We start from the raw sequence: 13,005 nt of genomic DNA, 5'->3' as shown, positions 1-13,005 counted from the left end.
CAGATGTCCTCTGTGATCCATGTGGGAAGATACCAAGAGTGTATGAAGTGGATTACAAGGTGTAGTTATTAAATAACAAGACTGATATCAAAATTTTAGTAAAGATTATTAATTACACAACTTATCTCTTTCAATGTAATTCTTCTGAGTTGCTCCCATGCAGAATTTTACAAGTTCCTATATTGCCTCAAAGCATATCTGAAATCTTTTAAGATATTGTAATTTATTTGTGAATCAACTTTGCTCAACTGACTGGAAATGGGTTTACGAGTGATTTTTTTTTTTTTTTTTCAGTTTCAGAAATATAAAAAAATTGCAAAGAGGAATTAGCAGAGTACAGAACATAGTCATGGGCAGAAACTTGTTTGTCATCAGAAAATGCAACTATTATTCTATTGGTTTCTGACAGAGAAACCAACTATTATTCTACAATTATAGTCTTTTTTTTCCCCCTACAAATTCTCTCTCTCTCTCTCTCTCTCTCTCTCTCTCTCTCTCTCTCTCTCTCTCTCTCTCAAGTTGGCAATAGTCGAATGAAATACCAGTGATTCACTGTTTGAGCTGAAACAATGAGCATTATCATTTATCTTCAAATTTTGAAATTCATACTTTTTTTGATCTTGGAAAGGTGAGCTGTTTTTTCACTGCACTGATCGTCGTTTGGTTCACAGATCGCATTGAAAGGCCAAATTTTATCACAGATAACCCAGATTATACAAAAAATATTAGTATTAGTCATATAGTGGAAGGAAGCCACAGGTTTTTGCTAAATTATCTATTTTTTTTTTTTTTTTTTGCTAAAATAAAAAAAAAAACAAAGTATACAATAAAATACAAATTATTTGCTTCCCTCCTCATATAGGTAACAATCTAGGTGACCTTTGAATTTCTTCAAACTGTCAGCCTCAACTACCTGTGGAGGCAACTTGTTCCAGTAATCAATGAAAGCTAGCTAAAAGAAAAATTCCTAAAATCTAGTCTAAACCTCTTCCCCTAATTTGAATTTATGGCCCCTAGTTCTCGAATTCTTTATAACAGTGAAACTTCTGCCTGCATTCATTTTATAACACCGCTCACAGCCTTATAAACCTCAATCAACTCCCCTCTAAGGTGCCTGGTTTACAAGCTCTGTAACCCACACAATCAAAGTCTTTCCTTGAACGGTATAAGGCCTTGAATGGATTGAGCAGGCTCAATGCTGATGGGATTCTTCCTCTTGCTTAGATTACAAACCTGAGGGGGCATAGACTCAAACTAAGGAAAGATAGTTGTAGAATAGATATGCAGAAGTTTGCCTTTAGCCAGCGGGTAATTGATTGCTGGAAGAAAACTTCCATCTGTTGTTGTGGTGTTGTGTTGATAGCTTAAATAAATTCAAGGCAGAACTAGACAAACATTTGAATGATCAGTGAAATGGGAAGGTTTTTTTTTTTTTTTTTGGCTGATGCTCTATACGCTTGCTTTTGTGCATTGTGTGCCTCTGCTAATTCTAATGCTAATTTTAACAATTGTTTTTGTTCTTCAGCAGCCATAATTTTTTGCTTCTCTTTCGGGGAAACAATTTCTGAACAAACTGAATGCCTGCATGATCAACACAACTCAGAGGGAAGGATTTCGTTCTAGGACAAAAGATGTAAATAAACATCAGCACATATGATATCATTTGTACATCATTTCTATGTACTGCAGGCAGTTGTTAAGCTTATTCATTTCAAAATGTCTACTTACATTGCATTTTATGCCCCTTCAAAGTAAAACACCTTAAATACGTATCGAAAAACTGTATAACCTCGCACATATATCTTTTGAAATTTTGCACTGTATTTCTCTGGCATTTTACCAAACAATGTTAATTAGTTCTTCACCACAGAAGTATTGTGAAATGATTGCACTTAACAAAAAATGACATTAATATGCATTTCTGTTTTGCATTGTAGACTACCAAATCACAAATGCAATTTGTTAAGGAAAATAAGCAGAAATTCATGAAATTAAAAATTAAATAAATAATCCAATTTTAACATAATTTTATTTTTTTTTTTTCAAAAAGAAATATACAGAAAATCTTTTTTGTCACCAACTATATTATGACAATGAGTTGGATAATGATAAAATCAAGTAAAAAAGATGTTTTCTCCGTCGAAAATCCAGAGAGTGGCAGCTATATTTTTATCACATACTGGATATGAATTTAACAGAAATTCTTCAGTTTTGCCTTTTGTAAACTGAAATCAGATAACTGTGGTCAACAGGAGCAATCTTTTCCAGTTTTAATAGCTATTTTCATACCGCCATCCCGTATAAACTGTCTACAAAATTAGTTGAATAATAACATATGGTTTAAAAAATTTAGAACAATCATACACTAAAGGAACATGTTGTTTGAAGTGACTTTCAAAATGTAGATTGATTTATGTACTCCCTAGAGCCCACATATGAAAAGCAAATTTATATACATAATGCTGAAAAGAAAAGTCTTTTGTCTGTTTTACATAATTAAAAAATCTAATCACCTTCACTGTGGAAAGAACTGCAACAATGAGTGAGAAATTAATTGGGGGAAATCATCCTTTGATTGACAATAGATGGATGCTTACACCTTTCTATAACAAAAGATGCATATCTCACTGACAAAAGCCATGCTCGCCCACTGTGTTAAATTATTTCTTTTGAAATATTAGAAACATATTTTAAACATCACCATACAAATTTCACATTTTTAAGCAAACAATGCTGAAATTAATAACTGATAAGTGATTCTGTCAGTTCATTAAAAAATAATGGCCATATAAATCCGCATTTGATTTTTGAACTATGGGCAGCTTACAATAAACATAAACATAGATCTCTAAAGTGAAATGCTTTGAGTTTTTCAGCTGATCAGAAGTGAAAGATTTTCAAATTTTATAGAACATCATCTGGTCTCTTAAATTTAAGAAAAAAAAATCAATATTCAAGGGATATATTTTGTAATATAATAATATTAATAACAGCTATTCCTCACCTTGAATCGAAAGGCAATGAGTTTCAAAAGAAATTCAAAAGCAAATACAGCAGTAAATATCATATTCATTATATCTAAGGCCACTGTGTATTCTTTTGGTTGCCCATGATACTGGTAGAAAGGAAAAAGAAAACAGTTATATTTTCAGGAAACCAAAGAAGATTTATTGGCAATTTATGTAAATGAAATAATATGCTTTCAAGATAAAACAAATTAAATACTATTTGTACTTGACCTATTCATGCATATGACCTATTGCACTTGACCTTCCACAACCTCTGAATTATTATTTTGGGGTTGTACTTGCCATGTTTTTTTAGGTTCACTAGCACACCATGAGATGATTCCTGTATAAACCACTATGGCTATTCCTAAATGAGTGGTCAAAGCATTTTGCTTAAATGGCTCCTTTGTAATATACCTTTAATAGACTATTTTATTAGTTTATATTTTCTCTGAACTTTGTCGTTATGTGTATGGGTATATTTTTCTGGTTCTCAAATGTATAATACTACTTTTATAGACTAAATATTTTATTTTATTTATTTAAACTAGCTAAGTTGGTGTAAGAAGAATATATTAATGTATGATATATTAATTAATGTATGATATATTATACATTAATATATATTCTATAGAATATATATACAGGGCAGTCCATAAATAAGGAAAATATTTTAAATAATTGCTGTTGTAAATATCTATAAGTTATTTAGGTTTATAAATATTCTTTTCTATTGTTTTGGAATAATTCAAACATACCATGAGCCATACAATGAAAGAGAAGATTTAAATTTTAAAGTGGCATGTAAAATAGGAAAATGCTGAAGAAGTTAGCAGTTCGAGAAGCTTTTTTGGACAAACACCACCCACAATAAAAATGATAAACCAAATTGTGAAGAAGAAATTTTGAAGTGGAAACAGTGCACAATAAAACAGAAACTGGTAGACCTTTTATCTCAATGATATATACCATTTATTTTTTTAATAAAAACCCCAAACATGAAAGGTATCAGATGCACAGTACTAAAGTACTTAGTACTGTGCATGGGTTGAAGATTAAGAAGATGAAAAATATACTTGTTGATATTAGGCTCGAATTTCTGTAAATTGTAATTTTCAGGAAATACATATTAAAAGAGGTTGTTCCAGAAAATTGAAGTTGAAGGAATAAATGAGGGGAAAAAAAAAACCTGGTTCTGTGATTTCGAAGTTGGACAGTAAAGGGATGCTGACTGGTTGTGGCATGTGTTTAACTTGGTTTGGAAGAGCCAGAGGAAATTATAGAAGCTATTTTCAGAAGAAAAGTGCCTAAGGAAGTACTACAATAAAGGCATGCAACAGAAACAGAATGTCTATGAAAGAGAGAAAAAGTGGAGAGACTTTGTAAGAAGTGGGTCATTAATCAATCTAACTCCCCTCTTTTGAATCGAATCTAGAAGCCTGAGAGAGACTATGGGGACACCACTCCAGATGTGGGAACAATATTAAATGGTATGGCAGATTTGAGATTTGTACAAAGTGAATAGCTGTTTAGAAGAAATGTAATGCTGAGAGCAAAAGAGAAAACCCAGTTTTGCGATGTGCTTATGCCAAGAGAGAGAGATCAGAAGTCAAGTAATCCCTAATAGAGTATGTGATCTTATCTAGAAATCTGAGTATTATAAAGAGATGCATAGGAGCAGAAGAATTATTTTTATGATATAAGACAGGACTGCATTTCAGAAGGATTTAAATTAACTAAATTATGTTTATGCCACTAGAGAATAACCTGGAAATCAGGATTTATAGAATAGATAGTGGATATTGGAGAAGCTGAAGCCATTTGTGCAGAGCAAGATTTCTAAAATTGGAATGATCAAAAGACTTTGAAATACAAAGCACAACTGCTTGAGTTTCATAAAACTTTCCCATTGAATTTGTCTATAGATATGTTGGTTTTGGTCTGGTATAATACTTTTCTGGCACATTAGCAACAATGGCCATTATGCACCAAGGCAAGGTAAAAATAGATTCTGGTAACTTTGAAAAAGTTATCTGGTCAAAAAGTTAAGAATGCATATATGTATAAAAGGCAGTATATATTCTAAAAATATATGCTTTATTTTATATACAGTAGAACCCTGTTAATCTGGACTTGATGGGACCACACTCGGTCCGGATTAGTGAAAGTCTGGATTAACTGGAAGCTATCTTTAACATACCAGTTTTTATTTAAAGTTACTAAATAACAAAATTTTAACTAAATTGGTTTTTATACTAAATTAATAAAACAATATTTTTAAGTAAAAATTATAAAAAGTAAAAGAATATAGTAAGCAAACAATACTGAACAAAGCAATAAAGTTTTAATGTAGAACATTACATTGCACAAAATTAAACACAAAAATATTACAACACAAAACCAATAACTATTTTCGAGAAGTTTACTTGAAATAGTCCTCAATGTTTTTTTGCTTTAATTTTGAAATTCACTTTCGGGCTGCACAGTCTCGCAACCGTTTCAAGGTCAGAAGCTCACCAGCTGATGTGTCTCTCGAAATAAATCAGTAGCTTCTCTAGCATTCTGGTTGCTTCAGTGTGACTCACACCAGTTATTTTCTCACACACTTCATCATGTGTTGTCGTCTTCATTAGCCTGCAACGATGATGATGAGCATGCTTGCACAATGTCTTCTTCAGTGAGGTTCTCATGTCCTAGATCATTATCACACATTATCCATGGGGAAATGTCTTCATTTGTTACGTTTAAAGAACCCCTAGACATTGAAATAACTGAACAAAATCATTATCATCCTTGTCATCATCATCGGAATGTGAAGGAATATCCAGTTCCTCTTCAGATCTTTCTATTGGAACATCAGGCCAAGGTTTTTTCCAGCATTTGATAAGGGTAGTCTTGTCAGTTTCATCCCAAGCTGCAGCAGAAAAATAAATTACTGTCTTTAAGTTGACATTTTTAAGAAGGTCCATAAAGTTTGATTTTTCTTCAAGCGCTTCTTGTTGTTCTAACAGTGAGATTATCAACTTCTTTCTGTACTGTCGCTTCACAGCCTGTTGTTTGTTGTTTGTTATTTGGTTTTTAGGAGCATTAGCAACTAAGGCCATATTGCTCTGGGATATGCGGTGATCATTCCCTGACCTTTCCGCATCCTCCATATTTGGTGGTGATGGGCTCGAACCCCGGTCTAATCAAGAAGCGTTTGCTACGCACTGCTGCTCCTTCCCACCTGGCTATGGAGGCGCCGCTTCACAGGCTCTATAACTCCTTGTTCCATAGGCTGTAATATATTGTGCAGTAATGTTGGGCGGCAAAAATTTTACAAAGGTGTTGCCAGATCTCAGTTGTTCTTCTGCTGGATGGGTTGGAGCATTATCAATGAATAAAACTGCTTTTTCTTCAAGTCCTTGATCCCTTAAATATTTTTTAACTAAGGGAACAAATGAGATGAAAAAATAATCTTTAAAAAGAGCTGAGCTCATCCAAGCTGATTTTTGTGACGTGCACTTAGCTGGGAGGGCATTTAAGTTCACATTTTTAAGAGCATGGAGGTTAGCAGATTTTCCTATGACTAACAGTGATAACTTTAAATTCCCAGACACATTACTGCACAAAAGCAACGTCACTCTTTCCTTACTTGATTTATGTCCTTTAACTGAAGAGTCAAGTTTTGAGGCAAGTGTTTTTTTGGGTAACATTTTGAAAAATAAACCAGTCTCATCAGCATTAAAAATTTGGGATGGAACTAAACTTTCTTCACTAATAAACTACGTACTTTAAATTCTTTGCTTGTAACACAATCACCAGAAAGACTTTCACCTGTAATTCTGAGCTGTCAGATTCCATAATGCTCCTTCCACCTTGATAACCACCCCAAACTCGAAGTAAAAGATGGGTCACCTCCTAACTTTTTGTTAAGGCTAAGAGCCCTTGATTGAAGGGTTGGGCCTGAAAAAGGAACCCCTTGCTCTCGTTCTTGACAAAACCAAATGTGTAAGGCCTCGTACAAATTTTCATTTTTTGCCTGCTTAATGGTAGCTCTATTTCCTAAGCTGTCTTTGGCCACCATTTTTGCACAAAAGTTTGATTGCTTTCCTAATTTTTTTCCAATCGGAAACAGTTTGTTTTGCCACCCCTATATTGAGAGCGATCTTTTTTAAACTTTCCCCCTTATCAATGCAAAAAAGCATGTTCAGTTTTTGTTCCATAGACACAGCAACTTTTTTTTTTGTTGCCATTTCTGTTAACCCAAAACCACAAAAAAATAAATAAAAATACAAGTAAAAACACAAAACACACACTAAAGAAATGCGGTAAGGTGTATGTGCGGACAATGCCAGCTGCAGCTGTCAACCGAATTGGCCAGCACTCGAGATTATCCTACGATTGTCTCCAACCATACCACATTGTCCGGTCGGACTTCTGGAGGTCACAACCATAAAACAATTAGCAGTTCTCTGTTTATTAGGCTTTTCTGTTAGTGCAATCTATTATAAACGGATAGTAAACACGATGTTATTGAATTTGCGATAATACCGACTGCTGGAATTCTGTGGGTTTTTATGTTATTTATGGCGAAATGTGTTGTGTTCCTCCTCCCCTTCCATGAAATCTTCAATCATATCAAAAACATAAATAAATTTTCAGAATGTTCTCTTCATTCCTATTTTTTAAGTTTCATAACTTGTTACTCCATTCTCACTGAACGTGGTAGATGAACGTGGCCATTGACATCTGTCTCGCATTGTTTCAGCTAACCGGAGAGTGACAGTGGCACTCTCCAGTTAGCTGGAGAGTGACAGTGGCACAAATCACTGCTGACTTCAATGAGGGAGGTGCCAGAAATGTCTCCACCAAGACCATCAGGTAATCATTGTCATTAGCCGCAATAGGTTATGAGAGCCACCTACCCACCAGAGTCCCATTGCTAACAGCACAAAACAGGACTCCACGGCTCAACTGGACAAAAGAACATCGGCACTGGACCTTGGATGATTGGAGACGAGTCTCCCTGTACAATGAGTCCCATTTCCAGTTATTTCAAGTGGATGGGAGGGTGCATATCTGGAGGAAACTGCACAAAGCCATGCACCTGTCATGTCAACAAGGAACTGCTCAGGCAGGTGAACAGTCGGCAATGATCTGGGGAATGTTCAAGTGGCACACGTTGGGACCTCTGGTATGTCTAGATGCATCTCTGAATGGTACAGATTACATGTCCATCCTTGTAGACCATCTGCATTCCTTCATGGTCATCGTGCACCTACAGGGCAATGAACTTTTCCAGCAAAACAATGCGTCTCCCCAAAGAGCCATGGTGACTAGAACATGGTTCGAAGAACATTCCACAGATTTTACCACCACGGAATGGTCTTTCCATTCACCAGACATGAACCCTGTGGAGCATTTTTTGGTTACCGTGGAAAGGTCTGTTCGAGCTTTGGATCCTCCACCCAGGAATGTGATGGAATTATGGACAGCAGTGCAGCAAGCATGGCTAACCGTGGAACACTTTCATGAACTAGTGGACTCAATGTCTCACCGTGTGACTTGTTATTTGTTATTTGGTTTTTAGGAGCATTAGCAACTAAGGCCATATTGCTCTGGGAATGTGTGGTGGTCATTCCCTGACCTTTTCACATCCTCCGTATTTGGTGGTGACGGGCTCGGACCCCGGTCTAATCAAGAAGCGTGTGCTATGCACTACTGCTCCTTCCCACCTGGCTATGGAGGCACCCACCGTGTGACTGCCCTACTCATTACTAGGTAGGTATCCAATGATTTCTGCCCACTCAGTGTACTTGAAAAGGTTGTTTGTGAGAAAATTATCAAGAGCATTGGCTCTGTGGTTAGGACTGTTTAGTACTCTGGGCTCACATCTGGTGAGTATGGGCTTGGTACACCCCAGAGTCCTGAGCTGGATATCATCATTCTTCTCTTTCTTAGTGACTCCTTTCTACTTCTGACACACTCTCTCTCTCTCTCTCTCTCTCTCTCTCAGGGTAACTCAGAAATTTTTTTTTTAGCTGGTACAGCATAAGCCTCAGGCTTCCTTGCACCATGTGGCTAATAATAAGTAAATGAACTATCTGTGTGAGGTCATTAATAATTGCAAAAGGCTGAGCATCTTGACCAGCTGGCTTCATGTGACAAGAAAACAGAAGTCTGCTGGAGTTGTGGACATTAAAATCACCAAGGAAAAATTACCTCGCTGTTAGGAAAGTTGCAGTAGGAGAAAGGAAGGCAAAGAGTTCCAAGCGACTAGTGCAGTTGGGAGAATGACAGAGCAACAGATGAATTTTACAGAATGTGGTAGAGAGATTTTAAGTCAGAAAAGAAGAAGACAGGGAATGTCAAGGCAGACATATGTACAAGTGCCACATTTATTACTTTTTGACTGCTGAGTTCCTGGAGTAGTTCTATTTCAGAGACTGTAATTAGGTCCCACTCTGATGATACCTTTGGATGAATTTAAGGTTTTGTGGAGAGTAATTGATACTGGCAACCCACCAAATGCTGCTGTCTTTAACAGCCACTCAGAATGTTTTCAGGTGGTTGTTTCAATCAGGATGTCTCCAGATTGCAGTCTTTTCACTGTTTTTGGTGATCCAGCAATAGATTCTAAATATCTTTGAATCAAGTATGGTGATAACTTGCTCACAGGTTGGGTGGATAGAGAATGTATCATCAGGAAGTTTGATCTATCATCATGACACTGCTTCTCTTCAAAGCCTTTTAGGGAACTGGATTCATGGTCGACATTAGAAGTTTCTGGCCTTGAGCTCGAAGACTCTAAACATGGATAACTGTTTGTATCTATGATGGCTCCTTTTGGCAATGGGGGGTTATCTTTACCACCAAGGTTACTGGTCCTACCATGGGGAGGCAGAAACAGTGCCTCTTGGTGGCCAAGCGTAGAGGTTAGTACAGTTAGTAAGGCTAGCTAAATTAAAGAAAAAGGTACTTTCCTTCTTCTATGCTCTCTTCTTAGTGCTTTTAATGAAGTAAAGTTACTTAATAGAAAAGTTTAATAATAGAAAACAAACAATCTCAGTTGCAGAAGAGAAAAATGCTCATTAAATGCACAAGAATCACTTGGCCATAAAAATGTTTGGCACCCAGGGCCTACCACGAATACTGCCTAATAACATGAAGGCAACACACCTCAACCTCTGCTTACAATGGTTCGCACGTGGGTGATTACCACTTGTATACTAAGTGCCATATTTCAGGACTTGCACACAAGGATTATACCCAGGGTTACCACCAGGCGAAATATGGATGTTACCATACCTCCCATCCAAAACTTTGGAGCAAGTGTCATGTTGTGCATGCATTGTGTGGCATGGCATTGTCCTGAATGACAACATCTTTGCTTAACTTTCCAGGCAACTTGTTTACGCAAAGACAGTAATGTTTGGCAGAATGAGGCAGCATTAATTGTTGTGCCTTTTGCCATAAATTCCATGTAAACAACTTCTTAACAGTCAAAAAACACAGTGGCCATGACTTTTCCTGCTGATGGTGCAGCTTTGAATTTCTTCCGCACAGGCAATGTTGTGCGTCTCCATTCCACAGACGCTCTCTTCGTTTCTGGGGTGAAATGGTGCACGGACATTCCATCACCAGTGATGATCCGGAGTAAGAAGTCATGGCCTTCCACAGAATAGCATTGAAGGAATGCTAGAGAAGGCAAAAAACATTGACCTTTGTGTTCGTCTGTCAGTGAACGAGGAACCCATCATGCACACAATTTGTGATAGTCAAGATGTTCAAGGATGATGGAATGAACACTGCCTATAAAAATATCCAACTCCTTTGCCATTTCTGCGACTGTCAGCCTTCGATCATTGCGAATCATTTCATCAACCTGCATCACGTTGTCTGCAGTGGTTGACGTTGATGGAATTCCTTTTCGATCAGCATCTGTCAATTCTGTACAACCACTTTCAAACTGCTGGCACCACTTCACTATGGCTGGATGTGACATTGCATTTTCCCTATATATCGCTGTTATTTCACGATGAATCTTGGAACAATTCAGATGTTTCACCCACAAAAATCGTACTGTTCTGCATACCTTGAACTTGGAGTAACATTCTAGCTGACGTGCCATTATGAATACTTGCTCCTACATAACTGTTACTGCTACGTCAACGAAACTCACCTACCAGGGGGCACACAATATGAACTCCATTCCGTGCAAGCCCCACATTTGTTGCGCAATTATACCAAGAGATGGTGGCAGGTGTAACTTATTTTTTGAATGCCCCTCATATGAATGGTGCATTATAGGGTTTTATTAAATGAGGATGGTTCTATCTGCTTTTTAAGTCCAGACTGTTTATGGCAATCAAGCTTCATCTTCTCCTTTTTTGGAAAGGTGAGATGTTCAGTGTCTAAGTCATCCTCTGCACGAAGTTCTATGATTGGATATTGATAACAATACCAACTCATCTGGAGTTGATATTGTTATCAATATCCACATTAGTGAAATGCATTATTGTTTGCTTTCCAAGTTGGAATTGCTGTTTTCAATTTTATAATTTATGTGTGTGTGTGTGTGTGTGTGTGTGTGTGTGTGTGTGTGTGTGTGTGTGTGTGTGTGTGTGTGTGTGTGTGTGTGTCACATGCACTTGGAAGAACTGTAAATTGAGTATTGCTGCTTCTGATTTCCACTTCCTGTCTAAGGCTGATGCAAGCATTGTTTGGGCTAAATCTGCAAAGGTTATGTTTTGGGAGAATTGAGACTTCAGTTTGTGTTGCCATTGACTGAAATTTCTGGGTTGCTGCTGCACATATATGTTTGGGTGTATTGAGATCAATTTGCTTCTTTACCTCTTAGTAGGTAACTTTCCTCTCTATCCTATTCTTTTTGGAATTTTTCTCCGAGTTCACAGGATTTGGAACAGGCACTTTTGCAGCTTGGACAGTGAGGAGTTTTGGCATTGCAGTTCATTTACACGTGTTTTGGAACCACAGTTTGGGCTGATTGTACCTCCTTGACAAGCTGTTTGGGAGTGACCAAATTTTTAGCACTTGTAGCATCTGATTGGATTTGGTATTAGCATTAGCATTAGTAGAGGCATATGATGCAAGAAAGCAAGCTTATGCAACATCAGCCAAATAAAAAAAAACAAAGAAACTTCCACATCACCCCTCCGTTCGTTCGAAATACCTGTCCAGCTGAGCCTTAAATTTATTTAGTCTATCAACTTCCACAACAAGGGATGGAAGTCTGTTCCACCAACCAACTACCTGCTGGCTAAAGGCAAATTTCTGCACATCTATCCACCAACCTGTTCTACATCTGTCTTTGCTCAATTTGAATTTATGCCTTCTCAGGTGATTATTCTGAGCAAGAGGAAGAATCCCATCAGCATTGAGCATGCTCAAACCATTCAAGGCTTTATACACCTCTATCAGATCAAATCGCCGGAGCCTAGTCTCCAGACACAGTAATTTGCAAAACTTAAGCCTTTCCTCGTAAGAGCAACCCTTTGTTCCATTCACTAATCTTGTTGCCCTTCTCTGTACTCGTTACAGCAGCTCTACATCCTTCTTGAAATGAGGCCTCCAGACCTGTATAAAGTACTCAAGGTGTGGCCTGACCATTGCCTTATACAAGGGAATAATCACCTCCTTATCCCTGCTAGAAAACTTCCTGTATATTATTGACAAGACACCATGAGCTACTGTTGCAGCCCATCTGCACTGCTCAGAGAACTTCATATCTGCCTGCACAACCACCCCCGGGTCCATTTCATTCTCTATCACTGTCAGTGTACTACCACAGAGTTGATAAATTGCTCTGGGGTTGCTGTTTCCCATATGTAGTACTTTACATTTGTCAATGTTAAACTTCATTTGCCACCTCTCTGACCATCTGCTCAACCTTTCCAGATCCTGTTGCAGCAGCATACCATCAGTAGTGTCCTTAACAACTCTGCCAACCTTTGTATCGTCTGCAAACTTGGACATTAAGCTTGATATACCATCA

General features: G+C 37.3%; 1 protein-coding gene across 1 annotated transcript in view; it reads right to left on the bottom strand.

Moving 5' to 3' along the window:
• The window catches only part of LOC150076513 (muscle calcium channel subunit alpha-1-like), a 1,171,392-nt gene that overhangs the window by 370,799 nt on the left and 787,588 nt on the right, over positions 1-13,005 (bottom strand). Inside the window, exon 28 of the mRNA XM_090387375.1 lies at positions 3,005-3,115. Within this exon, the coding sequence (XP_090243501.1) occupies positions 3,005-3,115 (111 nt within the window). The remainder of the gene's footprint in view (positions 1-3,004; positions 3,116-13,005) is intronic.

This window comes from Mastigoproctus giganteus, chromosome 13 (genome assembly GCF_048544385.1).
Source record: "Mastigoproctus giganteus isolate SK-2022 chromosome 13, ASM4854438v1, whole genome shotgun sequence".
NCBI classification, from domain to species: domain Eukaryota; kingdom Metazoa; phylum Arthropoda; class Arachnida; order Uropygi; family Thelyphonidae; genus Mastigoproctus; species Mastigoproctus giganteus.
Note: the sequence above shows the minus strand (reverse complement) of the source record. Positions and strands in the feature narration are given on the sequence as shown.